This window comes from Gadus morhua, chromosome 4 (genome assembly GCF_902167405.1).
Source record: "Gadus morhua chromosome 4, gadMor3.0, whole genome shotgun sequence".
Taxonomy (NCBI): Eukaryota; Metazoa; Chordata; class Actinopteri; order Gadiformes; family Gadidae; genus Gadus; species Gadus morhua.
Genome location: NC_044051.1, coordinates 31102945 through 31126228, shown reverse-complemented (window position 1 = coordinate 31126228; position 23284 = coordinate 31102945). Strand labels below are relative to the sequence as shown.

The window sequence follows — 23284 nt, the reverse complement described above, 5'->3', positions numbered from 1 at the left end:
GAAATATATTTGGAAGGGAATGATTATTCATAGAAATGTTCACAAATTAGAGTGAAAAAGAAAAAAAGTGGAATGAAGGACACACTTCACAGAGTGAAGCGTTTCTTTGACAATGAAATTGTAAGCTGGTGTGTCCAAAGCTAGCCTGAGCTAAAATGTTTCATTTTTTATTTCTAAGTTATGGTCCAATTTGTGATTTCACTCTTCCACATAATTTCAAAAGGAAGGGAACATCTGTATGAAGGTTCTAGACTATATCCTACAAAAGTTATCTCTTACTGTAATTCCAACTGAGGTTAAGTCCTGCACACAACATGCAGGTAATGAATCCAAGTAGTGCAATCAACCAAGTCAGATTCATGCAAGAAGTTGAATGGAAAAAACATTGGCTGTGTTTTTAACTCATCGTTGTTATTTGAGTTTATTGAGGTTGTTCATAATTTCAAACCCCTAAAAACCATTACTCGGTTAAAGTTGCAACCTCATGCAACTTTAACCGACTTTCGCTGAGTTCGGAGCGTCATTCATGTATTAAAATCCATTGATTGATGCTGCGGCAATGAATGACAGTAATTTAAGTGTTTTTTTATGATGCCTTTAGTTTTTTATGCACTTCATATTCCCACCGAATCAAATCAATGATTATCTCATGATCGCCTGATGCACAATGCAGTGATATGAGGGGCCGTAGGACTGTTTTAATGTTTAACAACAAAGCTGAATCCATCAATGATGACCTTGACCTTGGTGCGATTTTGTTTACTTCTGTTTTCTAATCACCAGTATGTGTTTGTTAAGTGTTCTGGGGTTAATCTACAATCTACACCCAGCTGATAGTTGTGTGATACATGAGCATCATGATGATGGTTCTTATGTTGTCCTTACATATTCTGAAGTATATGAGTCTTGACCCTAAATGGTTTTGAGATGTATTGCATTACCCCCCCCCCCCCCCCCCAGAGAATCCTGTGGATTTGTCTTTAACCAGACGTGCTATTTGGGGTTGTCTATATTTACTGCGCTGTGTCCAGACACACACCCACGCACACATCCGCATGTAACCCTTCTGTCTCAGCTCAATCTTAGCAGACTGTTTGACAACTTTTCTCAGGTTCACAAACAAACACAAGAATGTTGTTGGTGGTGATGATGAAACAAAACAGCTCCTGCCCCACAGTGGAAATCGTAAGCAAGCAAAAGGGCGCCCTGTTTTTTTGTTTTACCCTGTGATTGTATAGTTTTGTTGAACTTTTTTTAATTTATTTTACACAATAAAAATGTATTGTGCAGGACTTCCTTAGAACACTAAAGCACGAGGCACAGCAGCTAACCGTCACACAGGCAGGCTTAGCAAACTAACCCCACTCGACCGAACAATAGAAACACAGAATGACAATTCGTAAGCCGAACAATTGATGTCAAATAGTATACAATTTATCTTGGGTGAAGTTAATTTTAACAAAGAGAGAAAAAGACACGGGGTTTCATCCAGAGAAAAACGTCAAAAAGGGACAAGCTTACGATTTCCGGTCACTATCGTTCCCATCAACTGCCACACGAGGGCGCTCAAATAAACAATTAAATGAAAGTACCTTGCTTACAAGATATAACGAATAATTAATGAATTTTGAAGAGCTTCAACAACCCATGAAAACCTGTTACAGACAAAAAAATGGAACTCCCAGACATTCATGCTTATACAGCAGACAGAGTAGGGAAACTTTACAGCATATATATCTAAACCACACATTCCTGATCAAGCCATGTTTACTGGGCAGCCAACGGGGCAACAGAGGGTCAATAGAATCGCAAAGCCTCTTATTTCTGCTTGTTATTACGGCCCATAGGACTCTACACACTAAATTAAACATGGCCGCCAGTACGGCCGGGGACAGGAACAGGAAGGCTGAGGGGAATTCATCTCCATGGTGGCCTTTGGGGAGGCAGGGATCATCAATTATTTGACACGTAGATACAACCTGATGTCATGTTAGATTCACGGTCTGATGCTCCTGCATATTTACACAAATACACAAAGACACATAGACGCACCGACTCACACAATTATACTTTCTCAATTTGTATGTTTGAAAATAGGTCAGCTATTTGTAAATGTGTGTGTATGTGTGTATATGTGTGTGACTGTGTATGTGTGTGTGTGTGTGTGTGTGTGTGTGTGTGTGTGTGTGTGTGTGTGTGTGTGTGTGTGTGTGTGTGTGTGGGTGTCTGCATGTGTGTGGGTGTATGTGTCCGTGTGTGTTTGCGTGATTATGAATATGTGGCAGCAGTGGACCCAAACAGAACAACACAGGTCGCCAGACTGGGGACTGTCCCTGCTCGGGCAGACACACACACACACACACACACACACACACACACACACACACACACACACACACACACACACACACACACACACACACACACACAGACTCACACACAAACATACACAGAGCCCGTGTCATGGCGAGTTTAGCATGTTGTTCAACTGAGGGGGCGGCCATTTCAGCTGCTCTGTGAAGCCTCCAGACCAGACTGTATCCTCTGTTTACACCAGAGAAATTCCTAGGTTCTACGACCCTACATGAAGGCACAACGCACTCACAGCATGTTTAAACGTAGGGGCAGTTTACGAGAGAGATCGCCGTTTGATATGCGCACGCACACAAAGGTTTCAGGTTCACACCGCATTCATGGTTTTCACAATATCCATGAATGGGCAGAGAGGTACAAACTGTGGTGTACCAGTTCACATTGCTTTAGCTTGAAAAAAATTAGAAATAGACAAAAATTATCAACATGGGGATCATACAACGACAGGAAGTGATGCAAACACTCATACACTCATTCATGGGCGCAGAATGACGTGGAAGTAAGACAAGAGTCTTCTGTTCTCCTTAACATGAATCAGGGCATTAAAGCCTATTGAAATACTTGGAGGCCTAAAGGAAATGATGTAATAAGTAGGTGACTTAGGGGTCAAGCACACCTAGGAGTGAGCTAGAGACCTGGTGTTGTGTATGTAAGGATATAGATCAATTTTGGAGGCTCTACCCCAAATGAAGTGATGAACACAGCCTCAGGAAATGTACCCTTCTGGTGATGTCTCATCCTGCGACCCATTTCTGAAGTTTTGAGGTGAAATTCGACCCACACCGAAACGATCCAAGTAATATGAAAAACTTGTCAGCTATGTTTTCACGCCTTAAGGCACAAGTTTCCATCTCCATCCGACTTGAAATAGGGAACTGGACACCACCAACGTTTTATGTCAATGTATTCTAATATTGGAGCTCACAGCCCTTTTTGTCCAATTTAAAGATGGCTAGAGATGCCACAATACATACATAAAAAATAAAAATGTCAAAAAGGTGGCCCACAAAACCTGAAATGTGGTGTACAGGGTGTTTGTGTGTTGTAAAGTTAGGAAGGTCCTACAACCCTGTGATTTCACAACCATGTTTAAAGGCCTGAATGGGACCCTCACAACTCAAACATGGCCGTCTCAGTCCCCAGGGGAGTGGTCACTTCCTGTACCATGGAGATCATTTTGGTAGTCTTCTGAAAATCATGTACTCTATCGATTTAATTCACGCTTCGAAAAACTTTCTATTTGTCATGGTTAGGTTTTAAACAAAATGTATAATACGTTTTGCATAATATAAAATTAACATTTGAAAAGAAAGGGAATAGCTATTTTCGGGTTTCCCAGAAAAAAAAACTGTAAGCCAAGTCCGTCCCAAAGAAAAAGAATAAATATGAAATTTTTGGGATTTCATGCTTACTGCTGTTTTTTGACCAGTCGATAGGGGGCGCTATACAAGCGAACGCTCAAATTTGTCTTTTAGGGTCATATTGACAATAAAAACGATTCTGTCGTTGCAAAACGCATGTGTAAAAGGCCTGAGTGGCCTGACTCTAATCACAGAATCTAATTCGACCCCGATAAATGATACAGCCCACCCATCACCTTGGTTCAATCTGTTTTGATGCAGGGGATATAGTTTCACTCCACTTATGTAAGAACACGGTCAGTCATACATTTAAAGACCTTGTGATGTAAACAATCTATCTCCCCCCCCCCCACACAGACACACAGACAAAGTGTTTCTGTACCGCTGACAGTAATGAACCTTGTGCACTTGTGTAAGGGTGTGCGTGAAGAATCGACATTAAAGACACTATCCTGAAGGTATGTTGATCCTCAGCAGTGAATCAAGTCAAATTCATGAAAATGTTGAAACGTCTTTAAACACACACACACACAACTCCATGCTTCAGAGAAACCCCAGAAGTTGGAGATGTCCTTGGTGCCCCCCACCCCCCCCCCCTCCCCCCTCGCTCTACCAGTCTTCGGGGCGAGCGAGGAGACCAGATGCCCGAGCCCTGGAGATGGGGAGGGGCAACATATTGCTTTATAATTAATTAAATTAGGGCCGCTATCTGTCCATAAGACACACACATACACGATCGCACTACACATAAACACACCCACACATATATCCACACCCAAACACACATATACACAAACACACACGTACAAGTGCACGCACACATTGGATCCCTGATGTGGGCCAGAATGCTAGGATGCCAGACAGACAGACAGACAAAAGGAGGGACAGAGAGGCAGACAGACACTGAAACAAGACAACCTTGTTGATTTTTCCTCTGTGTGTGTGTGTGTGTGTGTGTGTGTGTGTGTGTGTGTGTGTGTGTGTGTGTGTGTGTGTGTGTGTGTGTGTGTGTGTGTGTGTGTGTGTGTGTGTGGTGGGTGTGTCTGTGTGTTTGTATGTGTGTCTGTACAGGGACAGGCAAATTCCCTGAAAGATGTAGGGCAGTTGACACCCCTGCCGTTCTCCAACATGTTAACCTTGTTAGCCCACTAGCTCCATGCGCTAGCTTTCCTCCTGCTGCTAATTCATTTATTTGGTTGCTCTTCACCAGGGCCAATGTCCTCTAACACCTTATGGCGCCCTACAACCTATATACCCACTTGCACATGATGAGACACAGTGTTGGTATAACCAGTAGAGCTAACCTGAGCACTGGCAATGCTGCCAATGTGAACGTGTACCATATGAATGATAAAGTGATGGTCGATTAACACGCTTAGGAAACAAGGTGGTCTCTGGTATGAAACTAAAAACTGGATGGTGTATTGGAATTCATATTTGTTTTATTTAAATATTTTTTATTAAGTTGAATCTTTTTTAATTGAATTAGTATTTTAAGCCCTTTATGATCAACTTTCAAAAAGTGACATTGACAATTTTGGCAATAAATTGACATTTCTTCATGAAGTTTTTTGAAATCACTTTCACATTGGTAGTGCAGTTGGATGATCTATATATCTATATATCTATATTGATAAATATTTAAGGCATAAAATTAACTTAAAGTATAGGGTATTAGCGTGGGTAGCGGCCAGCTTGACTGCTATGATCAAATCTTAAATAAATATGTCCGACTCAATCACATCCACTTTTGGGACGAGATAACCCAATAGATAGCAGGGATGAGGCCCACCGCGGGATAGCTGCACGGGATGGGGGTAGGGGACAAACCTTGAGTGTACGTCACCCGTACCGAGACGAAAGAAGGCACAGGATGGAACGCCATTAAACGTTGTGGTGTCTATGTAGACTCCCTATGTTAACACTAAGCCCAGAGGATGAGGCTAGCTCAAGCCTTCAGATAGAGGGCTGCTCATACTCAAACCACACTACGGCAGTCAAGCACACATCCCCCTCCGCTTTGAACAAAGTAAACACCCATGAAAAGTCAATTGAATAGATGCTTCACTCATTAATTGAAAAAACACACAACTCAAAACTAAATGAAGGATGTCTCCAAACCTGCCTTTTCAATAAATTTGAAAAGGCAGGTTTCAAGAAACAATGTTTTCAGTCCACCCTACATTTAACCATCCTATGGCCCGGGTGATTGGCCACACTGTATTCAGGCCCGCCCAACCAATCAGAAGGGTTCATTTTGGAGAAGCACACATTTAGACAAAGCTGGATCAGCCAATGAGTGAGCTACAAAATTGGCGTTCCTGCCTTTCATGGCATATGATTCTGGTTCTTTGAGTTTGACAATTACCCCTCAGTGCCCAGACACAGGTAGTGATTAAGAAAGGCCTGCCCTCAGAGCAGCAAATCTAAAGGGTTAAATGCCCAACCGACTTCAGAAATGAATAAGCCGTGTTGTACAACAGATTGCATTTCATGATGAATCCAGTTTAATTCCATTCACTGTATTTTGTCAATAATCTCAACAATTGATTGAGAGAAATCTATTTGCGATTTGTCTTCTTTACGAATCTGACAATTTTTCATGAATAATTAATCAAGATGATTAAAAGGCTCTGAATAATATCCATCATGAAATGGCCGATAAAAGCTTTTATTTATTTTTTATTATTTGATTAAAAATCTTCTAGCTTTCCCCTTGACTCCATTACAAAAGGAGAGACCAGTGTTAAAAAAATAGATAATTGACTGAAATAGCAATACATTTGGAAATAAGACACATCAATTTGGAAACCAGACATGCTTTTGGAAATCAGAAGCAGTTCCCCCTGATGGAGTAGACACAGCTGGTGGTGATGGATGGAAGTACTTGGCTATAGAGTATATATATATATATATATATATATATATATATATATATATATATATATAGTATATATATATATTATACCTCCACCTCCTCTTCTTCCATAGTAAAGTGGAGCCTCTTCCCTGGGCCGATTGGGATGGAAGAGGGCCACCATGAGTCCCAGTTAAGACAACAGCGACGAGCATGATTGAGAGATGTATACTTACATTGTACTTTTGTTTAATGCATGGGGTAGAGACGGGTCGAAGAGATGAGGAGATGAAGGATAGGGCCCTGTAATGTCAGCATGGGAATTAAGAACCTGGACATGGTTTGATGAGAAATAGAAGGGAAATGCATTCTTCCTGATGAAGCATTTGCTTTAGCTACATTATGAATTGTCTCAAAATGTAAGAAGCTGACCCCTTTTTCTTATATATATGTATATAACCTTGCCATTGGCATGACAGTTACAGTAAAATGTAATCTCGCTGATTCATCTTGTTTCTCTCCAAACTTCACTGTTATGACATTCATGTTCCATCAAATATAAATGAGCGGCGTAGCTGGCAACCCAGGGCCACTAATTAGCCTGATTGTTAACAGTTGTCTGAAAGTTAGAAACAAAGATCTCCAAGTCTTAAACTCAACGTGTGTGTGTGTGTGTGTGTGTGTGTGTGCGTGTGTGTGTGTGTGTGTGTGTGTGTGTGTGTATGCATGTGTGTGTGCGTGTGTAAATTTGTGTGGTTGCCATCAGAGTGGTGGAGCATTGTGATTGTCTACCTAAAGACTTCCTTTGTGTGTTTATAAGTGTTTACAACTGCCAGAAGACCCTGATTGGAGGGGAGTGGCACCTTCCAATGAAGGCTGTCCAAATGATTTCAGACTGTGTACAGATAAAAGAGTGGCGTTTAAGAAGCATTTGCAACAATCAGAAATCGACATACAAATAACACCGGAGGCGTCCATGCCAATTCGATTTTAGTCAAAAAAACGAATATGACCTATCCCTAATTACCATAATTTGACCAGAGAGTGAGTTGTCCCTGGGGTATCCATCTTCAGCTATCAAAATATAGCAAGACTATTTCTCCCAGGTGCCTCAAGGCACAACAGCATGACCTGTAGGCAATCGCAGACCATCGCAGAGCCCAGGAAACAGCCGGTGTCTGCGGAGCGGCGTTAACGGCTGATTGGTCCAGAGGCGGGGAAGGAGCGTGAAATCCTCACAAGCTGGTGGCTCTGCAGGCACAAGTGTCTGCAGCTGGCCGCCCGACAACCACAGCTCTGACCAGCTGTGGATGCTCTCTCTCTCTCTCTCGCTTGCTCTCTCTCGCTTTTGCGCTCTCGCTCCCTCTCAAAATGAAGCATACGTTTAAAATTGAATATGCCAACCGGTTATAAACCCTATAGGGCAATATGTTTATCTTCTTATTTTCAAAATGACCTGTATGAGCGTTCGCTGGTGCAGCAGCTGGCCGAAGAAACCAGAAATATGTCACATATCTGACAATTTCTGACTGTGAAAACAAAATTACTGACATGTTTTTTTATTGTCAGTGGAAAATGTTATGTTTTAAGATTTTGTAATTTTTGTTTTGATAACATTTGTTGCAGGAAAGTTGCATTTATTTTCATAAACTTTGTTAACTGAATGTAAATGATGTTAAGTTTGTTAGTTAATGCAAGGTGTTCTATCATCTCACTGTGGTTGCTAATATGGGCGATGCACACAGCTTGCATGTTGTTTGAATCATTGTCTTTTCGTTGTGAAGTTATATGAGCTGTTTTATGATACTGTTTGATGTTCTTTCAATAAAAACACTCATATTGGTGGTTTTGGGTCGCATTGACAAACAACCTATACTGTTATTTAGGTTGGTGATCAAGTTGGCATTCTGGTTATTTTGTCTTCTCTGCATTCATGTTATTGCCATGTTGTTTGTTTCTCCTCTCTCTATCTTCCTCTCTCTTTCTTCTCTCTCCATTTTTCTCTTTTTCTCTTTTTCTTTCTCACTCTCTCTCTCATGTTTTAGCTTCCCCTCTCCTTCCCCTCCCCCCCTCTCTCTCTCTCTCTCTCTCTCTCTCTCTCTCTCTCTCTCTCTCTCTCTCTCTCTCTCTCTCTCACTCTCACTCTCACTCTCACTCTCTCGCTCTTCTCTTTTGTTTTTTGCAAAAACAGGGAAATGTTGGTGGCCGTGGTTTAAATATTTAAAGGTTATTCAGTGCAGCACATGAAAACACATCCAAAATTGCCAGCATCACCCTAATTAAATGTTTATTCTTGTGATGTGGTCAAATTCAGACTTATTTCATCTGCCGCCTTCTTTCAACAACTGTGTGTTTTGTGTGTTGGTGTGCTTTTTATTAGTGTTTGTGTGTGCGTGGGTGGGGCTTCAAACCATGAGCTCAGCACATTGTATACCTCAACATAAAGCCCCGTAGCTCACCAGAACACAGCGAAGTACCACAATACAGCATCATACACACTTCCTCACTCAAGCGTCGACAAGCTCATCACATCCTCTACAATGCCGTCGCTTTCTGAAGAGATAGAATGGGCCGGCTTCTTGAGTGTATCAACACAATGGTACTTCCTGTGGCAGGGTGTGGATGAGGCAAGAGACAAGCGAGTGGAGCCGGAGGGTCCGACACATGTGTTCTGTGGAATTAAGTCATCTCACACACTAGTATGAACACACACACACACACACACACACATGCAACCCCCCCCCCCCCTACACACACACAAACACACGCAAAGCCTTAACATAAAGTAACTAAAGCAGATTGACTCCCTTTCGTTAATTAGTATACGCCGCTGTTTCCCCCTCGCATAATCAGAAACACACAGACTTACGCCAACACACACACATGCACGCCAAATCACACACACTCTCCCGTCAGGTAATATGGGTTAATGGGTACAATTGGAATGTGCACAAATGCTGTCTCTTTCTCTCACACACACACACACACACGCACACACGCACGAGCGCACGCACACACGCATGCACGCACACACACACAAACACACTAACACACACACACACACACACACACACACACACACACACACACACACACACACACACACACACACACACAAACACATATACACACACACACAAACACATACACACACGGACACATACACACAGTCAGTTTGGCTGATTACCTTGTGTTGTGCTTGATGGTGTGTAAACTGCTACCGTAGCGAGTATTAGCGTGTTCATCAGAGTGTGTATTAATGTGCAGAGTTTGTGTATGTGAGCCTGTGTGTGTTTGTGTCACAGGTGTGTTTTGCGTTCTCTTTGGAGAGTCATTCCCTTGTAACCATACCCCCCTCCCCCCACGCACACATACGCACACACACAAAGGCATCCTGGGTAATATCAGCCGACGGAGCATCTGCGGCCCTGCCCCATATGCACACATACACACACACGCACACACAAACACACACACACAATCCACTCACACATACACACACACAAACATACACACATGCATTCACATATGATCTCTAATTGAGGACCCCCATAACTATGGCATCCAGTCCTAATACCCAGCTGTGGACGCATAAAACACGCATAAACACACACAAACATACACACATTCACGGGTAAACTGTGGCATCTCACAGTGGGCCTTCAAACAAAGAACAAAGAGTGTCTCGGAAGTATAAATATATATATATATACATATATATATATATATATATATATATGTATACATGTAGTTTATATGCCTGAATAGCAGCAGTGGTTGACAACAGGCTCTGCACTGAAAAAGAGGCCGCAAATAAGCTCAATAGCAGACATAGGTCGGCATGTTGGCTCCTCTTTCTGACCGCACATACCTTCTGTTGGCAAACCGGCGTCACACAAAGCCGCTAGACTCGTTTTGTTGTAAATGTGTCGCACATCTTCCTGTATTCACTTTGCATTATATGCATTATTTATGTGCGTATTTGGCTGTCCAATTTGCATTAAGAGGTAAGGCAAAATGGTTTACATGACACATTTTGTACGCAGACAGAAACACAGAAAGACACTAACAACACGCAAAGACTGTGGGAAACAATGAGCAGGAAATCGGGCTGGTTAATGAAAGGCTGAGACTGTGAGAGTGTCCGTGTGAACATTGTCGTTGTGCGTCCTGGTGAACGGCTGAGCCTTGATGCTCGGCCGTTCAGCCGCCGCTTCTGTGGTCGCTTTGAGAGGTCAGCTATGATGTCCGCCCTCCGTTGTATAAAAAACTATCTTTTAGGTCAGTAAAAGCACATCTAGTCACAACATTGTGAGGTACTGCGTTTCATCGTCTATATTGTTTGACCCCAGGAAAAAGGTCAAATAACATTTGAATGTGACTTTATTGTGACTGTATATTTCAATCTCATCATAGACAGAGAGAGAGAGAGAGAGAGAGAGAGAGAGAGAGAGAGAGAGAGAGAGAGAGAGAGAGAGAGAGAGAGAGAGAGAGAGAGAAATGATATGTGTGTGTGCTTGTGGACAATTAAATAACTGGCAGATGGCGAGGCCAAAACAAAAATGCGTCTTCCACACGCGTCGGATGCTAAAGAGATTCAAATTGTTATCAGGTGCCCTGGCAGGCCAGTGAGTTATGAAATTGCAGATTGTAAACCAAACTCCTAAATTAATGCTTTTGACAAGCCTGCTGTGCATTATTCCAACCATGCCTGCCTCAGTAGGAGGGAGCAGAACACAGAGAGAGAGAGAGAGAGAGAGAGAGAGAGAGAGAGAGAGAGAGAGAGAGAGAGAGAGAGAGAGAGAGAGAGAGAGAGAGAGAGAGAGAGAGAGAGAGAGAGAATACAGGCTTCATTGCTGTATTGAATGTCAATGATGAAATACTTTGAGAAACTGCTTTTATTTTTAACTAGTGGTATTAGTAGAAGTAGTTTGGTTTGTAAAAAAAACGATTTTTTTCATTAAACCTTAATTAACATTAGACAGTGCAGTAATGAGCATTCAGTAACAGTTAATTAACATTTAACTAATGGTGTAGTAATAATTTACTCAAGGCGTTCATGTTTAAAGTTGTTCATGTTAAATAAGGTAATGGTGTTGATGTTAACTAAGGTATTAATGTTCTCATTATTTAATAGGGTTAGCTCCGCCGCGTGCCGTCCATATGGACAGGCGGGGCAGCAAACTACTTGCAAAAGCATGCTCCCAAAAAAATTCTTCCTCAGTAAATCATGGCTCCAATTTTAAAAATGTGAATTTCACTTTAACTATCTCTAGTTTCTGTAGGCTTTACGACTATTATTGGTCAGTTGACATCAAATTTTGGATGATGGTGGCGATTCTAGTTGAGTTTAACGTGTCTTGCAAAGTAGACATAGGAAACAAAAACACAGCGTTTCTCTTTGAGCAACCACATAGCCATTATTTATTTTCATACCATGCTCGGGAGAAAGATATGTTGTAAGTTTTCCTTTCGTTTGTTGGACATTGTTTATGTCCGGTCTGTCTGGTCCAAGTTGTTTGATTTCTAACTTCTCTTCAAATTGAGTGAAGTGAACAAAAAACAAATTGTGGGTGTGGTCATACGCCAGCAGTTTCTGCCCCACTGAAATTTAGGGTCACCACACGCTACTGGTTAGGCTTAATCCTAGCCCACTACCCTGAATGCAAATTTGGCTTAGCTCAGGAGGTAGAGCATTTGTCTTGTAACCGAAGGGTAATAGTTCGATCCCCAGCTCCTCCTAGCTCAGTGTTGATGTGTTGAGCAAGACACTTAACCCTAACTGCTCCTGACGAAAACAATAAGTGACGAGCTGGCTGTCACCTTGCATGGTTGACTCTGCCGTCGGTGTGTCAAAGTGTGTATTAACCGATGTAAGTCACTTTGGATAAAAGCGTCTGCTAAATGCCCTAATTGTAATTGTACTAGTGCTAATTAATGATTCAATATTGTAAATTGGTACCAATATATTGTGCCAAGTAAATGTGGCAAGTGCAACATATTAGCTGTCTTATGGTACGAACACACCAAACGCGTTACCCGCGTAAGATTTACGCGCGTAACGCAGCTAAAACGTTGCTTGACCATTTTGTGTAAAAAATGGTCCCACGCAGCTACGCGCCTACGCTCCTACGCGCCTAGATGAGTCCATGTCCATGCAAGTGAACGGAGCGTTCCCTTTTCGTCATAACTATCAAACCAAACATCCTTCACATTCACCGAGCGAACATTACGAAAGTAAAATGCACATTTCTCGCTAAAATTTTTTCCATAAACGCATTTAATGGCGTAACTATGTTACTATTTCCACCCAGAATAAAGAAAGTTGTCGGCCGTGGCTGCGCTGGAGTCCGAGGTAGGAAACCCAAACGCCGCCGTGTTTGGGTGATAGAGTTTAGATCGGGTTAGATTAAATAATCTCGGATATAAATAACAATAATCGGGTTAAATAACTTCACATGGTGTGTCTGGTGTGTTTCCAGCATTCGTAGTGTTGATCAGCAGATATATAGTCCGCCAAGACGTTGAGGTTGCTTAGCAACCAGAGACTAAGTCCATGCAAGTGAACGGAGCGTTCCCTCTTCGTCATAACTATCAAACCAAACATCCTTCACATTCACCGAGCGAACATTATGAAAGTAAAATGCACATTTCTCGCTAAAAATGTTTCCATAAACGCGTACCTATGTTACTATTTCCACACAGAATAAAGACAGATGTCGGCCGTATGCTTCTGTCCAAGCTCACTACTCTCTGCCAGTGACGTCGGGTCAAGCTAAACGCTGATTGGGCAACGCGGCTAAGCGTCATGCGTATGAGCGTAAAAAGTTTTAACTCCTCGCGTGCGCGCGTATATGTACGCGCGTATATGTACGCGCGTATATGTACGCGCGTATATATACGCAGCTCATACGCCGCTAACGCGGGTAAAATGTTGCTTTAGCGCATGTAACGCGTGTACGCAGCTCATACGCGCGTAAACCAATGGTTCCCTATGGAAAAATTGCCGATTTTATACGCGTCGTACGCGGGGTACGCGTTTGGTGTGTTCGTACCTTTAGGGAAATCAAACAGTACTTCAACTTTAAATGTAATCAATAGTAAAGGAATTTTCCTAAACTGTAAACTCCACCCTATAAAAACACAATCTCAATAGAGCTGGCATGGTTTACTGCAGATGCTTTTTTTTTAATAGTTGTGGACTTTAAACTCACGCTAATGATTGTCCATTTGTAATTGTAGCAGTAGAGACATTTAGGAAGTGCTTAAAAGTTATTTTTAATCCAAACTGTTGTGGTCCTTTAACACAGAGATCATGGAAAGTGTAGAAACAAGGTTGAACCGTCACTAAATCAACAGCTTTGTTTTCTTATTCATCATCATTCATATCCTCCATGTTTTATCAAAAGGCTGCATACAATGCGTTTGTTAGCGTCCTTCACAAGTTTTGATATTTGTGCGTGTGGATTGTTTTTTCATCGGGGCGTACAAAACAAATCAGTGGATAAAAACTGAATATGGAATATTCTGTTATACATTTTACATATTTTGATGAACATTTCTTGAGGCTTTATTGTTCCAGCTTTCTCCGATATTTACTGTCCTAATAAAGTAATGATGTTAAAAAATACAACCATCAATGACAACACATTTGAACTTCAACTGAAGGACAGATACCAATAAATAGTGGATGAACAAGATGTGAGAAACACTAACAGCCACTCTAATCCCTGGGTACTGCAGTTCAGGCCCATTAGTAAGCTTCACAATGCATGTTGGGAAAAAAACGAACAGAAGGACAACCAAAAAAGCCCCAAAGTAAACAGGTGAAGACAGGTGACCTGCTGTTTATGTTGTAAGACAGAGAAGCTTGTGGCTTTGGCTTGCCTCCTACTCAGCGGTGAGGTATCATTTTTTCAATCCCTTTTGACCTCAACGCACACACTGCACTCTAACAAGCAGTGCGGCCGAGCTACTCGTCCAATTGCAACCTCTCAGTTCACAGTTCGCTCACTCAAAGGACTGGAAGGCCTTTTTACACCGCAGCCCGGCTTCTCAGCAGCTGCATCCCAAATGCCCGTTACCCAGCACCTCCTTCCCTGGTCCCCCATCACACCACAGTCCTGCTGTCTATGCTGCTTCCCAAGTCAGGGGGGCTCCGGGTGCCGCTCCTGGGGGCCATCACTACATCTTCCGGGGGTGGTGCTTCTCCATCTCTCCCCTTGCCCCTCTCTTCCTCCGGCTGCTCCCCTGCCCCGTTCCCCCTGCTCTGTCTTAGGCCCCCCGCTCCTGCTTGTGGACCCAGCGCCCTGCTCGTCTCCACGGACCTTTGGCCGTCCTCGCCTGCCCCCTCGTCCTCCGACCCTGACAACCCCTTCTCGCCGTCGTCGTGGCTGTGGCTGTGGCTGAGGCCAGGGTCCGGGCCTCCCCAGTCCTCCTCCTCCTCCTCTTCGTCCTGGGGGGCCGAGCCGCGCTGCTTGGCGTGGTAGCGCTGGTTCTGGAAGAACTTGACCACGGTGTGCTTGGGCAGGTCCAGCTGGGCCGACAGCGTGTGGACCGCCTCCTGGTCCGGGTAGAGGCCCACGTCCCCGATGAAGCTCTGCAGGATGCCCAGCGCCTCCAGGGAGATGCGCGTCCGAAAACGAGCCCTTCTGGGGCCCCCCGGCTGAGGGCCGTCCTCGGGGCTCCGGTACACCCTGGAGAAGGACGGCGGCGGGCCTTCGGGTGCCGGCGAGGGGTCCTTCAGATGCGGCATCGGGTGTCTGTGGAGCGCCTGTTGAGATAAGAAAATCGATGAATACTCTGCATAATGATGCCCTTATGAGAATATAGGCACAGACGTGCAAGGACATAACCGAGAGCTGGAGGATGACTAATGGTAACTGAAATACTCAGGAAATGGCCTTGCAGACTCGAATAGTCATTATAGCAAAGCAAGCATGTGAATGGGGGGCCTTCATAGGACATTTAAAGTTAGTTGTAGTATTATTGCGTAGCCTGATTGGGTAGACCCCCCCTCTAACCTGGAGACCATCCTGATCACATGAACCAACATTCTGTTTCACAACACGGATCAGGCTGGGGGCGGGAGTTCTTGCCTTGACAGACAAACTTCTCAGCCAATCAGTGTAACAATCCAGTCGGAAGACAGGCTGTTCATTGAGACACAGTGCACGATGTTTGATCGACTCGATTCAAGTTATGCATCCACACAGACAAACACACACATACACATATACACAGACACTCATCCTACGCGCGCACACACACACACACACACACACACACACACACACACACACACACACACACACACACACACACACACACACACACACACACACACACACACACACTCATCCCCCCAAGAAACACACACATATATTTACACACATTCATCCTAAACACACACACACACATGCAAACACTTATCCCACACACACATATACAAATACGCACACACCCATCCTAAAAACACACACACACACACACACACACACACACACACACACACACACACATACACACACACACACACACACACACACACACACACACAAACACTCATACACATACATGTACGCACCCACACATCCTACAACCATGCACACATATGCACACACTCATCATACAAACACACACCCGCAAACACTCATCCAACACAAACACATACACACACATACATATACATACACACTCATCCTACAATCACACACACGCACACACACACACACACATTTACACATACACTCATCCAATAAACACACACACACACAAACACAAGCACACACACACACATACACACACCCACACACGCACACACACTCATCGCACAAACAGATCCAACCCTCTCAGGTCTTATTAGCTGGGTGGGGTGGCACTCCCAGAACACAGGAACCCAGCCCTATAAATCTGCGGTTCAAATGAAAGGCCTTAAATAAAGATAATGTTCATTCCTCTCTCCCTGTGTCTCAATAATGATAGGGTAGGTGTTGGACAACATTGAGGTTGGGCCAGACGGCTACTGGGGTTGATGAGGGAGTAAGTAGTAGGGTGTGTGTGTGTGTGTGTGCTTGTGTGTGTTTGTGTGTTTGTGTGTGATTTTTAGTTATGACTTTTTTTCAATGACTTGTGGAAAAATTGAGGAAATAAACTGAGAATATTGACAATGTCTTTTTTAGAATAATTATATTGAGACCTTTGCTAGGGTTTTCTTTGACTGTAGAAAACACTTGAGCAATGATGCATAAAATATGAAGCTGGCTGTTCAAATAACCCGATAAGCATGAGCTACATATGCACCTTTTATGAATATTGTATCTTGCTGAGTCAGAAACACACACACACACACAAACAACGCCTGGTTAACAGATGAACAATAAAATGTTAAAGTAAAGGAAAAGTGTCTCTTTCACATCTCTCGGTTGCGAAGAATTAATCAAGAACATGCCAACGGGGAAAATGTGAAGCTAGTTTTCTCAAACGATTTGATTGCTGATAACTGCTATAAAGATTAGCATTGGTTAGCCTAGCTAGCACCTCCGTGCAGCGTATTAAAACGTTTGAAGCGGCTCATGAGAAAACATGTCTATAAAACTGTGGCGACACACCTCAAGAGTATTCTCAATTAAAAAAAACTGAAGTTTCCGGACTCACAATGCGTCGGGCCCCCCCCTCCACACACACGAGGGCCTCGCTGCGGCTTTACCTGAAGGTCCGCCGGCTGCGGTGGGCGGTCTCCATGGTGATGTCGGGACTCCTCCTCGTACGCGTGGTCCCGCTGGGACGCCGGCAGGGACAGGAAGCGGCGGATGTTGGACAGGTTCTCCCAAAGCGTCCGGTTCTCCAGGCCGGGGCTCTCCTTCCAGCGCAGCAGCTCACACAACCAGCCCTGGGAGGGGGGGAGGGGGGGAGAGAGAGGGGGGGGAGAGAAGGAGAGGGAGTGGGGGAGAGAGAGGGCAGGGGGGAGTGTGCTTTCTTTTACTTTCTTCAACACGTTTTAAGTTCTACGTCATCCTTCCTAATCCACCCTAACAGCACTAGTCTTGTGTGTTTGTGGCTATGACGTCGCTAAATCTTCTGGGTTTGTGCTTCTCTTTCTGCGTTGCTGACCCGTAACCCAAACATTAACGAGGACCAGAGCATGGCCGAAGTATCGAGGACCGAAACAAATACTGAGACGTTCGGAGGACTCACCTGGCTTTTGTTGGCGGCCACCTTGGCGAACAGCGCCTGGGAGACCTTGGCCCGCTTCATCTCCTGGTGGATCTCCTCGTAGATCCCCGGGGTGATGCTGGCCCCGGCGGTGGGCTCCAGGGGGGGGGCAGCGCAGGGCGGGCCGGGCTTGGTCTGAAGAGAGGAGGAAGAGGGGGTCCATGAGCATTCAGCCACGCTGATGGAGGGGGAGGACTGAACCTGGCAATGTTGCTCTTCCTTGCTATCCAATAAACGTTTGACCTACATTGATTGCATTGACCTCTGTGTGTGTGTGTGTGTGTGTTTGTGTGTGTGTATGTGTGTGTGCCATCAACGGTATTTAGCATGTGTTCATCTGATAGTCTGTTTGTTTGTTTATCAGAGGTGCCTGAGAACCTGTGTGTGTGAGTGTGTGTGTGTGTGTGTTTGTGTGTATTTTTTCTTGTGTGTGCGTGTGTAGTTGTGTGTGTAAGCGTGTGTGCATGTGTCTGCGTGTGGGTGCAGTGTTTCCCCTATATGCTCCTAGCAGCGGCGGTACGCCACTGCTGAATTTCTTTTTTTTAACTAGAGAAGAGGAGAGCTTCATATTAACGAAGGAACTTCCGCAGCTTCTGAGTTTGCGGTTCAATAGATCATCAGTGAAACATCGTTGCGACACAATTGAGTGTAGTAACCCAGAGAACCAGCTACAACATTGTTTTCATCCAAACGAGCCGTCTTTAGCGAACGGTGAATTGCATTGGCTTCTACGAGCATTCGGCTTTCAGCCGCGAGTTTAGGGACCGTATGCAAAGTGCAAAACTGAATTGCATTGGCTTCTACGAGCAGTCGGCTTTCATCCGCGAGCTTAGGGACCGTCTGCAAAGTGCAAAACTGAAAACGACCACAATGGTAAAATTTCAATAGCGTCGCCATTATTGACTCTAGAGCCCCAAAACTTGTTCCATAGAGGCATGGCCTCTTCATTGTCCTAGTACAACCTTTAATTTTGAAAAATATATCTCTTATTTTTTAAGATTTTTTATTTAGGAACAATTTCAATACCGTTGCCATCAGTGGCGAAGCTAGACCTCTTTGAAAAAAAACTTGCCTTAGCCCACCCTATCGTTTCGTCCTCAAATCGAACATTCTACCGTTTTTTTTTTTTACACAAGCAATGAGAGGATGGATGTTGTACACTAATGAACAGGCTCAAATGGGCTAGTGAAATCGAGCGCAACCTTCCTTCAGGTATCTCTAACCTCTGATTGGTGGGTGGGCGTATTCTCTTTGACAAAACCAAAAATGCAGCACGAGCGCAGCTAACATAGTTTCTGCTGTTTTGTCTGTCAAAGAGGCTAGCTAGTCTTTATCAGAAAATCCACGATTTCCAGCTGTGTTATAACATGACCTGGTAATAATAATACTATAATTTTAAAACCTTGACATAATCAGTCAGATGTCTATTAAATGACAGTTGACCACAAGACGATTCTATATATGCCTCTTCTTGAATTGCTTTATGTTTTAGTCGACAGAGCCTTGTAATGCTGCGTAGCATGATAAGCATGATAAGGTGCAAGGAGCAGAAAAGTATCAAATATATATTGATATGGGTGCTAATTTTCTGTTGAAAAAAAATGCTGGCATTAGTTTATCAGCTGAGGGCGTATTCATTGCCATAACAACGTGAGCTAATCAACAAGTACAACATGTTCTAATACTATGAGACTCAGGCTAACGCCCTCAGCTGATTAAAGGTGTCAGGGGGGGCGTGAGCGGCAGAGGGGACTTAGGCCCCGTCCACACGAAGCCGAAACAGGCGAAACCGTTACGGTTTCGATCTATCCGGTTTCGCAGTATCTCCGTAAAGACGAAGCCAAGCGAAACCGGGTAGATCTGTAGAAACGCTGTAGTACACATTCCAGGCCCATAAGGGGCGCTGCTTCTGCTACAGAAATCCTTGTTTTTGTGAGTTCTGAGACTCTGCGGGCTTAACAGTCATTGGCTAGAGGGTCGAGGGGTGGGGTGATGACGTCATGGTTTACAGTTTCAGTCGGTTTTAGGCGTCCACATGAATCCAAAACGAAACCGGGTAGATTTGAAACCACCTCCGAGGGTGGTTTCAGAAGTTTGCGGTTTCGGTCAGCGGATTCGCCGCCTTGTGTGGACGGAAGGCCGAACCGTACAAGACCTTTGCGGTTTCGCCATGAAATCGGCTTTGTGTGGACGGGGCATTAGTGTCTTATGTATGTATTTATTTATTTATTTTAATAAGTTACTTATTTTATTTTAAATAAACATAATACCAAGGGTCAGAAGTTTTACAAGAATTTTGATCTTACAAAGTCATGACAGAGGGACTTGGTGTCTTTATTCATGCTTGAAAGATGAACATATACTATTTTTTTTGAAAGGGAATAAGCTAATGAAGCTGACAAGTGACCAATGTTTACTTTTTAAAAACATTATAATGAAATGCATACCCCAGGGAATCATTTGCTCTTGTTTCTCTGTTTTGAGATTCACACAGACTTAGCAGTCTTGGTTAAATGTTACAAATTGAGTTAATAAACTAAAGTTGGAAATAGTTTAAGTTGTTGCAGATGTTATCTCCGTTAATTTTATTAATCTAAATAAATAAATATTAGCAGGTTCTCAATAGTAGGCTATTTCAATTCAGGGAGGGCGTGATAAAATGTCTGTCTCCTAGGGGGGAATGAAAGAAAGATGAACCACTGGTCTAGAACATGTTGTACTTGTTGATTAGCTCACGTTGTTATGGCAATGAAAACGCCCTCAGCTGATAAAATAATGCCAGCAGTTATTTTTAAACTGAAAACTAGCACCCTTTTTTTTTTTGCTTCAGAACAACAAGATTTTTGGCATTAGAAGTTTTATAAAATTCATGGGTCCCTGAAGGTGAGACAACATAGTTTAGTGCTCCCGAAATAGTGGTCTGTTTCTCATAGTATTCGACTAGTACATGTTGTACTTGTTGATTTTTTTGCATCAGAGGTTTTATAAAAATGTATGTTGAACAATTTATAAATTGTATGGGTCCATGAAAGTGAAAGTGAGGTACCAATGTGTTTCAGTAACATATTCAGGAAAATATGGAAATTTTTGAGTGAAACTTACACAAAAGAAATTTAATATACCTCAATTTTGTTATTCGAATTCACAACCATTGATTATTCCTTCATCCAAACAGTCTTTTTCAATCACTTTAGTGGTCCAGAACTGCATTATTTAGCTGCCAGCTATCGGCTTAGACACATACCAGCATAGTAACTAATGCCGCTTTTCCACTGCATGGCACCAGCTCGACACGACTCGACTCGACTCGACTCAGCTCGCATTTTTTGCGTTTCCACCGCGAAAACATGGTATCTGGTACCTGAAGTGGCTGCTTTTTCTAGTACCGCCTCGCTCTAGGTTCCAAGCGGCTGAGCCGATGGTAAAAGGTGACGTCGGCAGACGGCCGGCCACTGATTGGCCAGAGAGTGTGACGAAGTCACGAGAGCGACATGGCAACCATGCTGGTAACAGCCATAGCAGCGCCGCAGCCAACATATTCCACTTCTTCAACTTCTTCAACATGCCAGCTAATAATAGTAATGTTATCGATGTCCTCCATTGTTGTTATGTGGGTTCTGTCCATGTGTGGGTTGCGTAGGTGTTGTTTGAGTCGCGTACAAAAATACGTCATGGCCCTTTCGCGCAGCCGACCCCGCCCACGTCCAGGAGGTACTATTTGCGGTGGAAAACGACCCGTGCTGCTACCGTGTCGAGTCGTGTCGAGTCGTGTCGAGTCGAGTCGAGTCGAGTCGAGCTACATGTGCCGTGGAAAAGCGGCATAAGAAAATAAAGGTTGTGGAAAAAAAAAAAATCCTACACAGGACTTTATATACTTCATATACCCCTGTGGCTGCCTGGAGTTGAGCCCCCCCAAAAGTCAGAACCTAGACTGGTTGCCATTATTGCCTCTAGATCCCTAAAACGTTTTCCATATGCATGGGCTCTTTATGGTCTTACTACAACCTTTGTGATGGGGAGAGGGGAGGGAGTGGGAAGATGCATTTGTTTGAGGCATAGACCTTTTCGATTGTTTTAGTATTTGGGTTATGAGATTTTAATGTATAGGGTGGTTGTTGATATAAATATTTTTTGCTAAATAAATGTAAATAATGTTTGTAAAGATTATACTTGTAATATGTTCAATCTCTCCTTTTTTCCCCTGCTCATTAATGTGCACTAATGTACTGTATGTATGTTGCCAGTAGACACATAGAAACCTCCCGGCAGGGTGCGCTTTGCGAGCACAAAAAAAGAATTGCGCGCGAAAAACATTTCACCTTTGCTGCTGCAACTCCATCCTAGGGGAAACACTGGTGTGTGTATCTAAGTCTGTGTGTTTGCGTGCGTGTATGTGTGTATGTAAGTCTGTGTGTTTGTGTGCACCTATTTGTGTGTGTGTGCGTGTGTGTGTGTACATAAGTCTGTGTGTGTCTGTAAGTCTTTGTTTGTGTGTGTGTGTGCATGTGTGTGTGTACATAAGTCTGTGTGTGTATCTAAGTCTGTGTGTTTGTGTGCGTGTATGTGTGCATGTAAGTCTGTGTGTTTGCGTGTGTATGTGTGTACCTATTTGTGTGTGTGTGCGTGTGTGTGTGTGTACCTGAGTTTGCCTCTGTGCCGGGGCGGTGGGGACCTGACTGTGTGAAAGACTCAGACTGCTGCTGCTGGCCCTCTCTCTCTCCTCCTGGTAGATGCGGTCTCGCTCTCCCTGGGGCAGAAGCAGGAAGCTCTGCATGGACTTCAGGTTGACCAGCAGCGACTGGGAGGCCAGGCGCGGGTCTTCCTCTTTGCGCAGGATCTCCGACAGCAGGCCCTGCTCCACCACAACAAAGAGCACATTTGATCCAATGGGAAGGCCTCCCTAGATTTAGAACTCACGTAAGCGTATCATATCACAGATATTATCACCGGTTTGTGGTAATCCCCCCGACGATTCTTCTGACGATTTTGCCAGAGTTTTCGTAGGTTTTTTACGTCGTAACGGTTAGTCAGGGTTTAGACAGCCAGAGGTATGGAATTCCATTGGACAGTGACCTTGTCAAATGCCGTTTGAACGTGGTCATGGGACACCCTTTGATGCTGTAATTGTGATGAAAGGCTGAACTACATATGCTTGTCGTGTTTGACTTGGACTTGTTGATTACAGGATGTGGAGATTCAACCTCTTTGCGCGGGCAACCCCGCTGAAAAGTATTAGCATGAAATGTTTTTTTCTAACTCACTGATTACGTCAGATACAGGGAGGTGCAGCCTATATGCAAGGGTATGTGCTTTACTTTTGAAACATGAACCGTTTTTTGGAGAAACATGGATGTGAACAATCTGAAAAACATTTTTCCCTTTAGTTATAGAGACACAAAACATTAAATGTCGATGAAGTTGTTATGTTTTGGTATCTGTTTCCAAATCATTTTAAAATGAAGCCAATCAGAATGTTTAC

General features: G+C 43.6%; 1 protein-coding gene across 1 annotated transcript in view; it reads right to left on the bottom strand.

Moving 5' to 3' along the window:
* Positions 1 to 13853: 13853 nt before the first annotated feature.
* Positions 13854 to 23284, bottom strand: part of LOC115543021 (DNA-binding protein SATB2) — a 28622-nt gene continuing 19191 nt past the window's right edge. The window contains exons 9-12 of the mRNA XM_030355553.1: positions 22445 to 22657; positions 17788 to 17940; positions 17300 to 17482; positions 13854 to 15364 (exon numbers count right to left, since the gene is read on the bottom strand). Coding sequence (XP_030211413.1) covers positions 14702 to 15364; positions 17300 to 17482; positions 17788 to 17940; positions 22445 to 22657 — 1212 coding nt within the window. The 3' untranslated portion in view covers positions 13854 to 14701. The remainder of the gene's footprint in view (positions 15365 to 17299; positions 17483 to 17787; positions 17941 to 22444; positions 22658 to 23284) is intronic.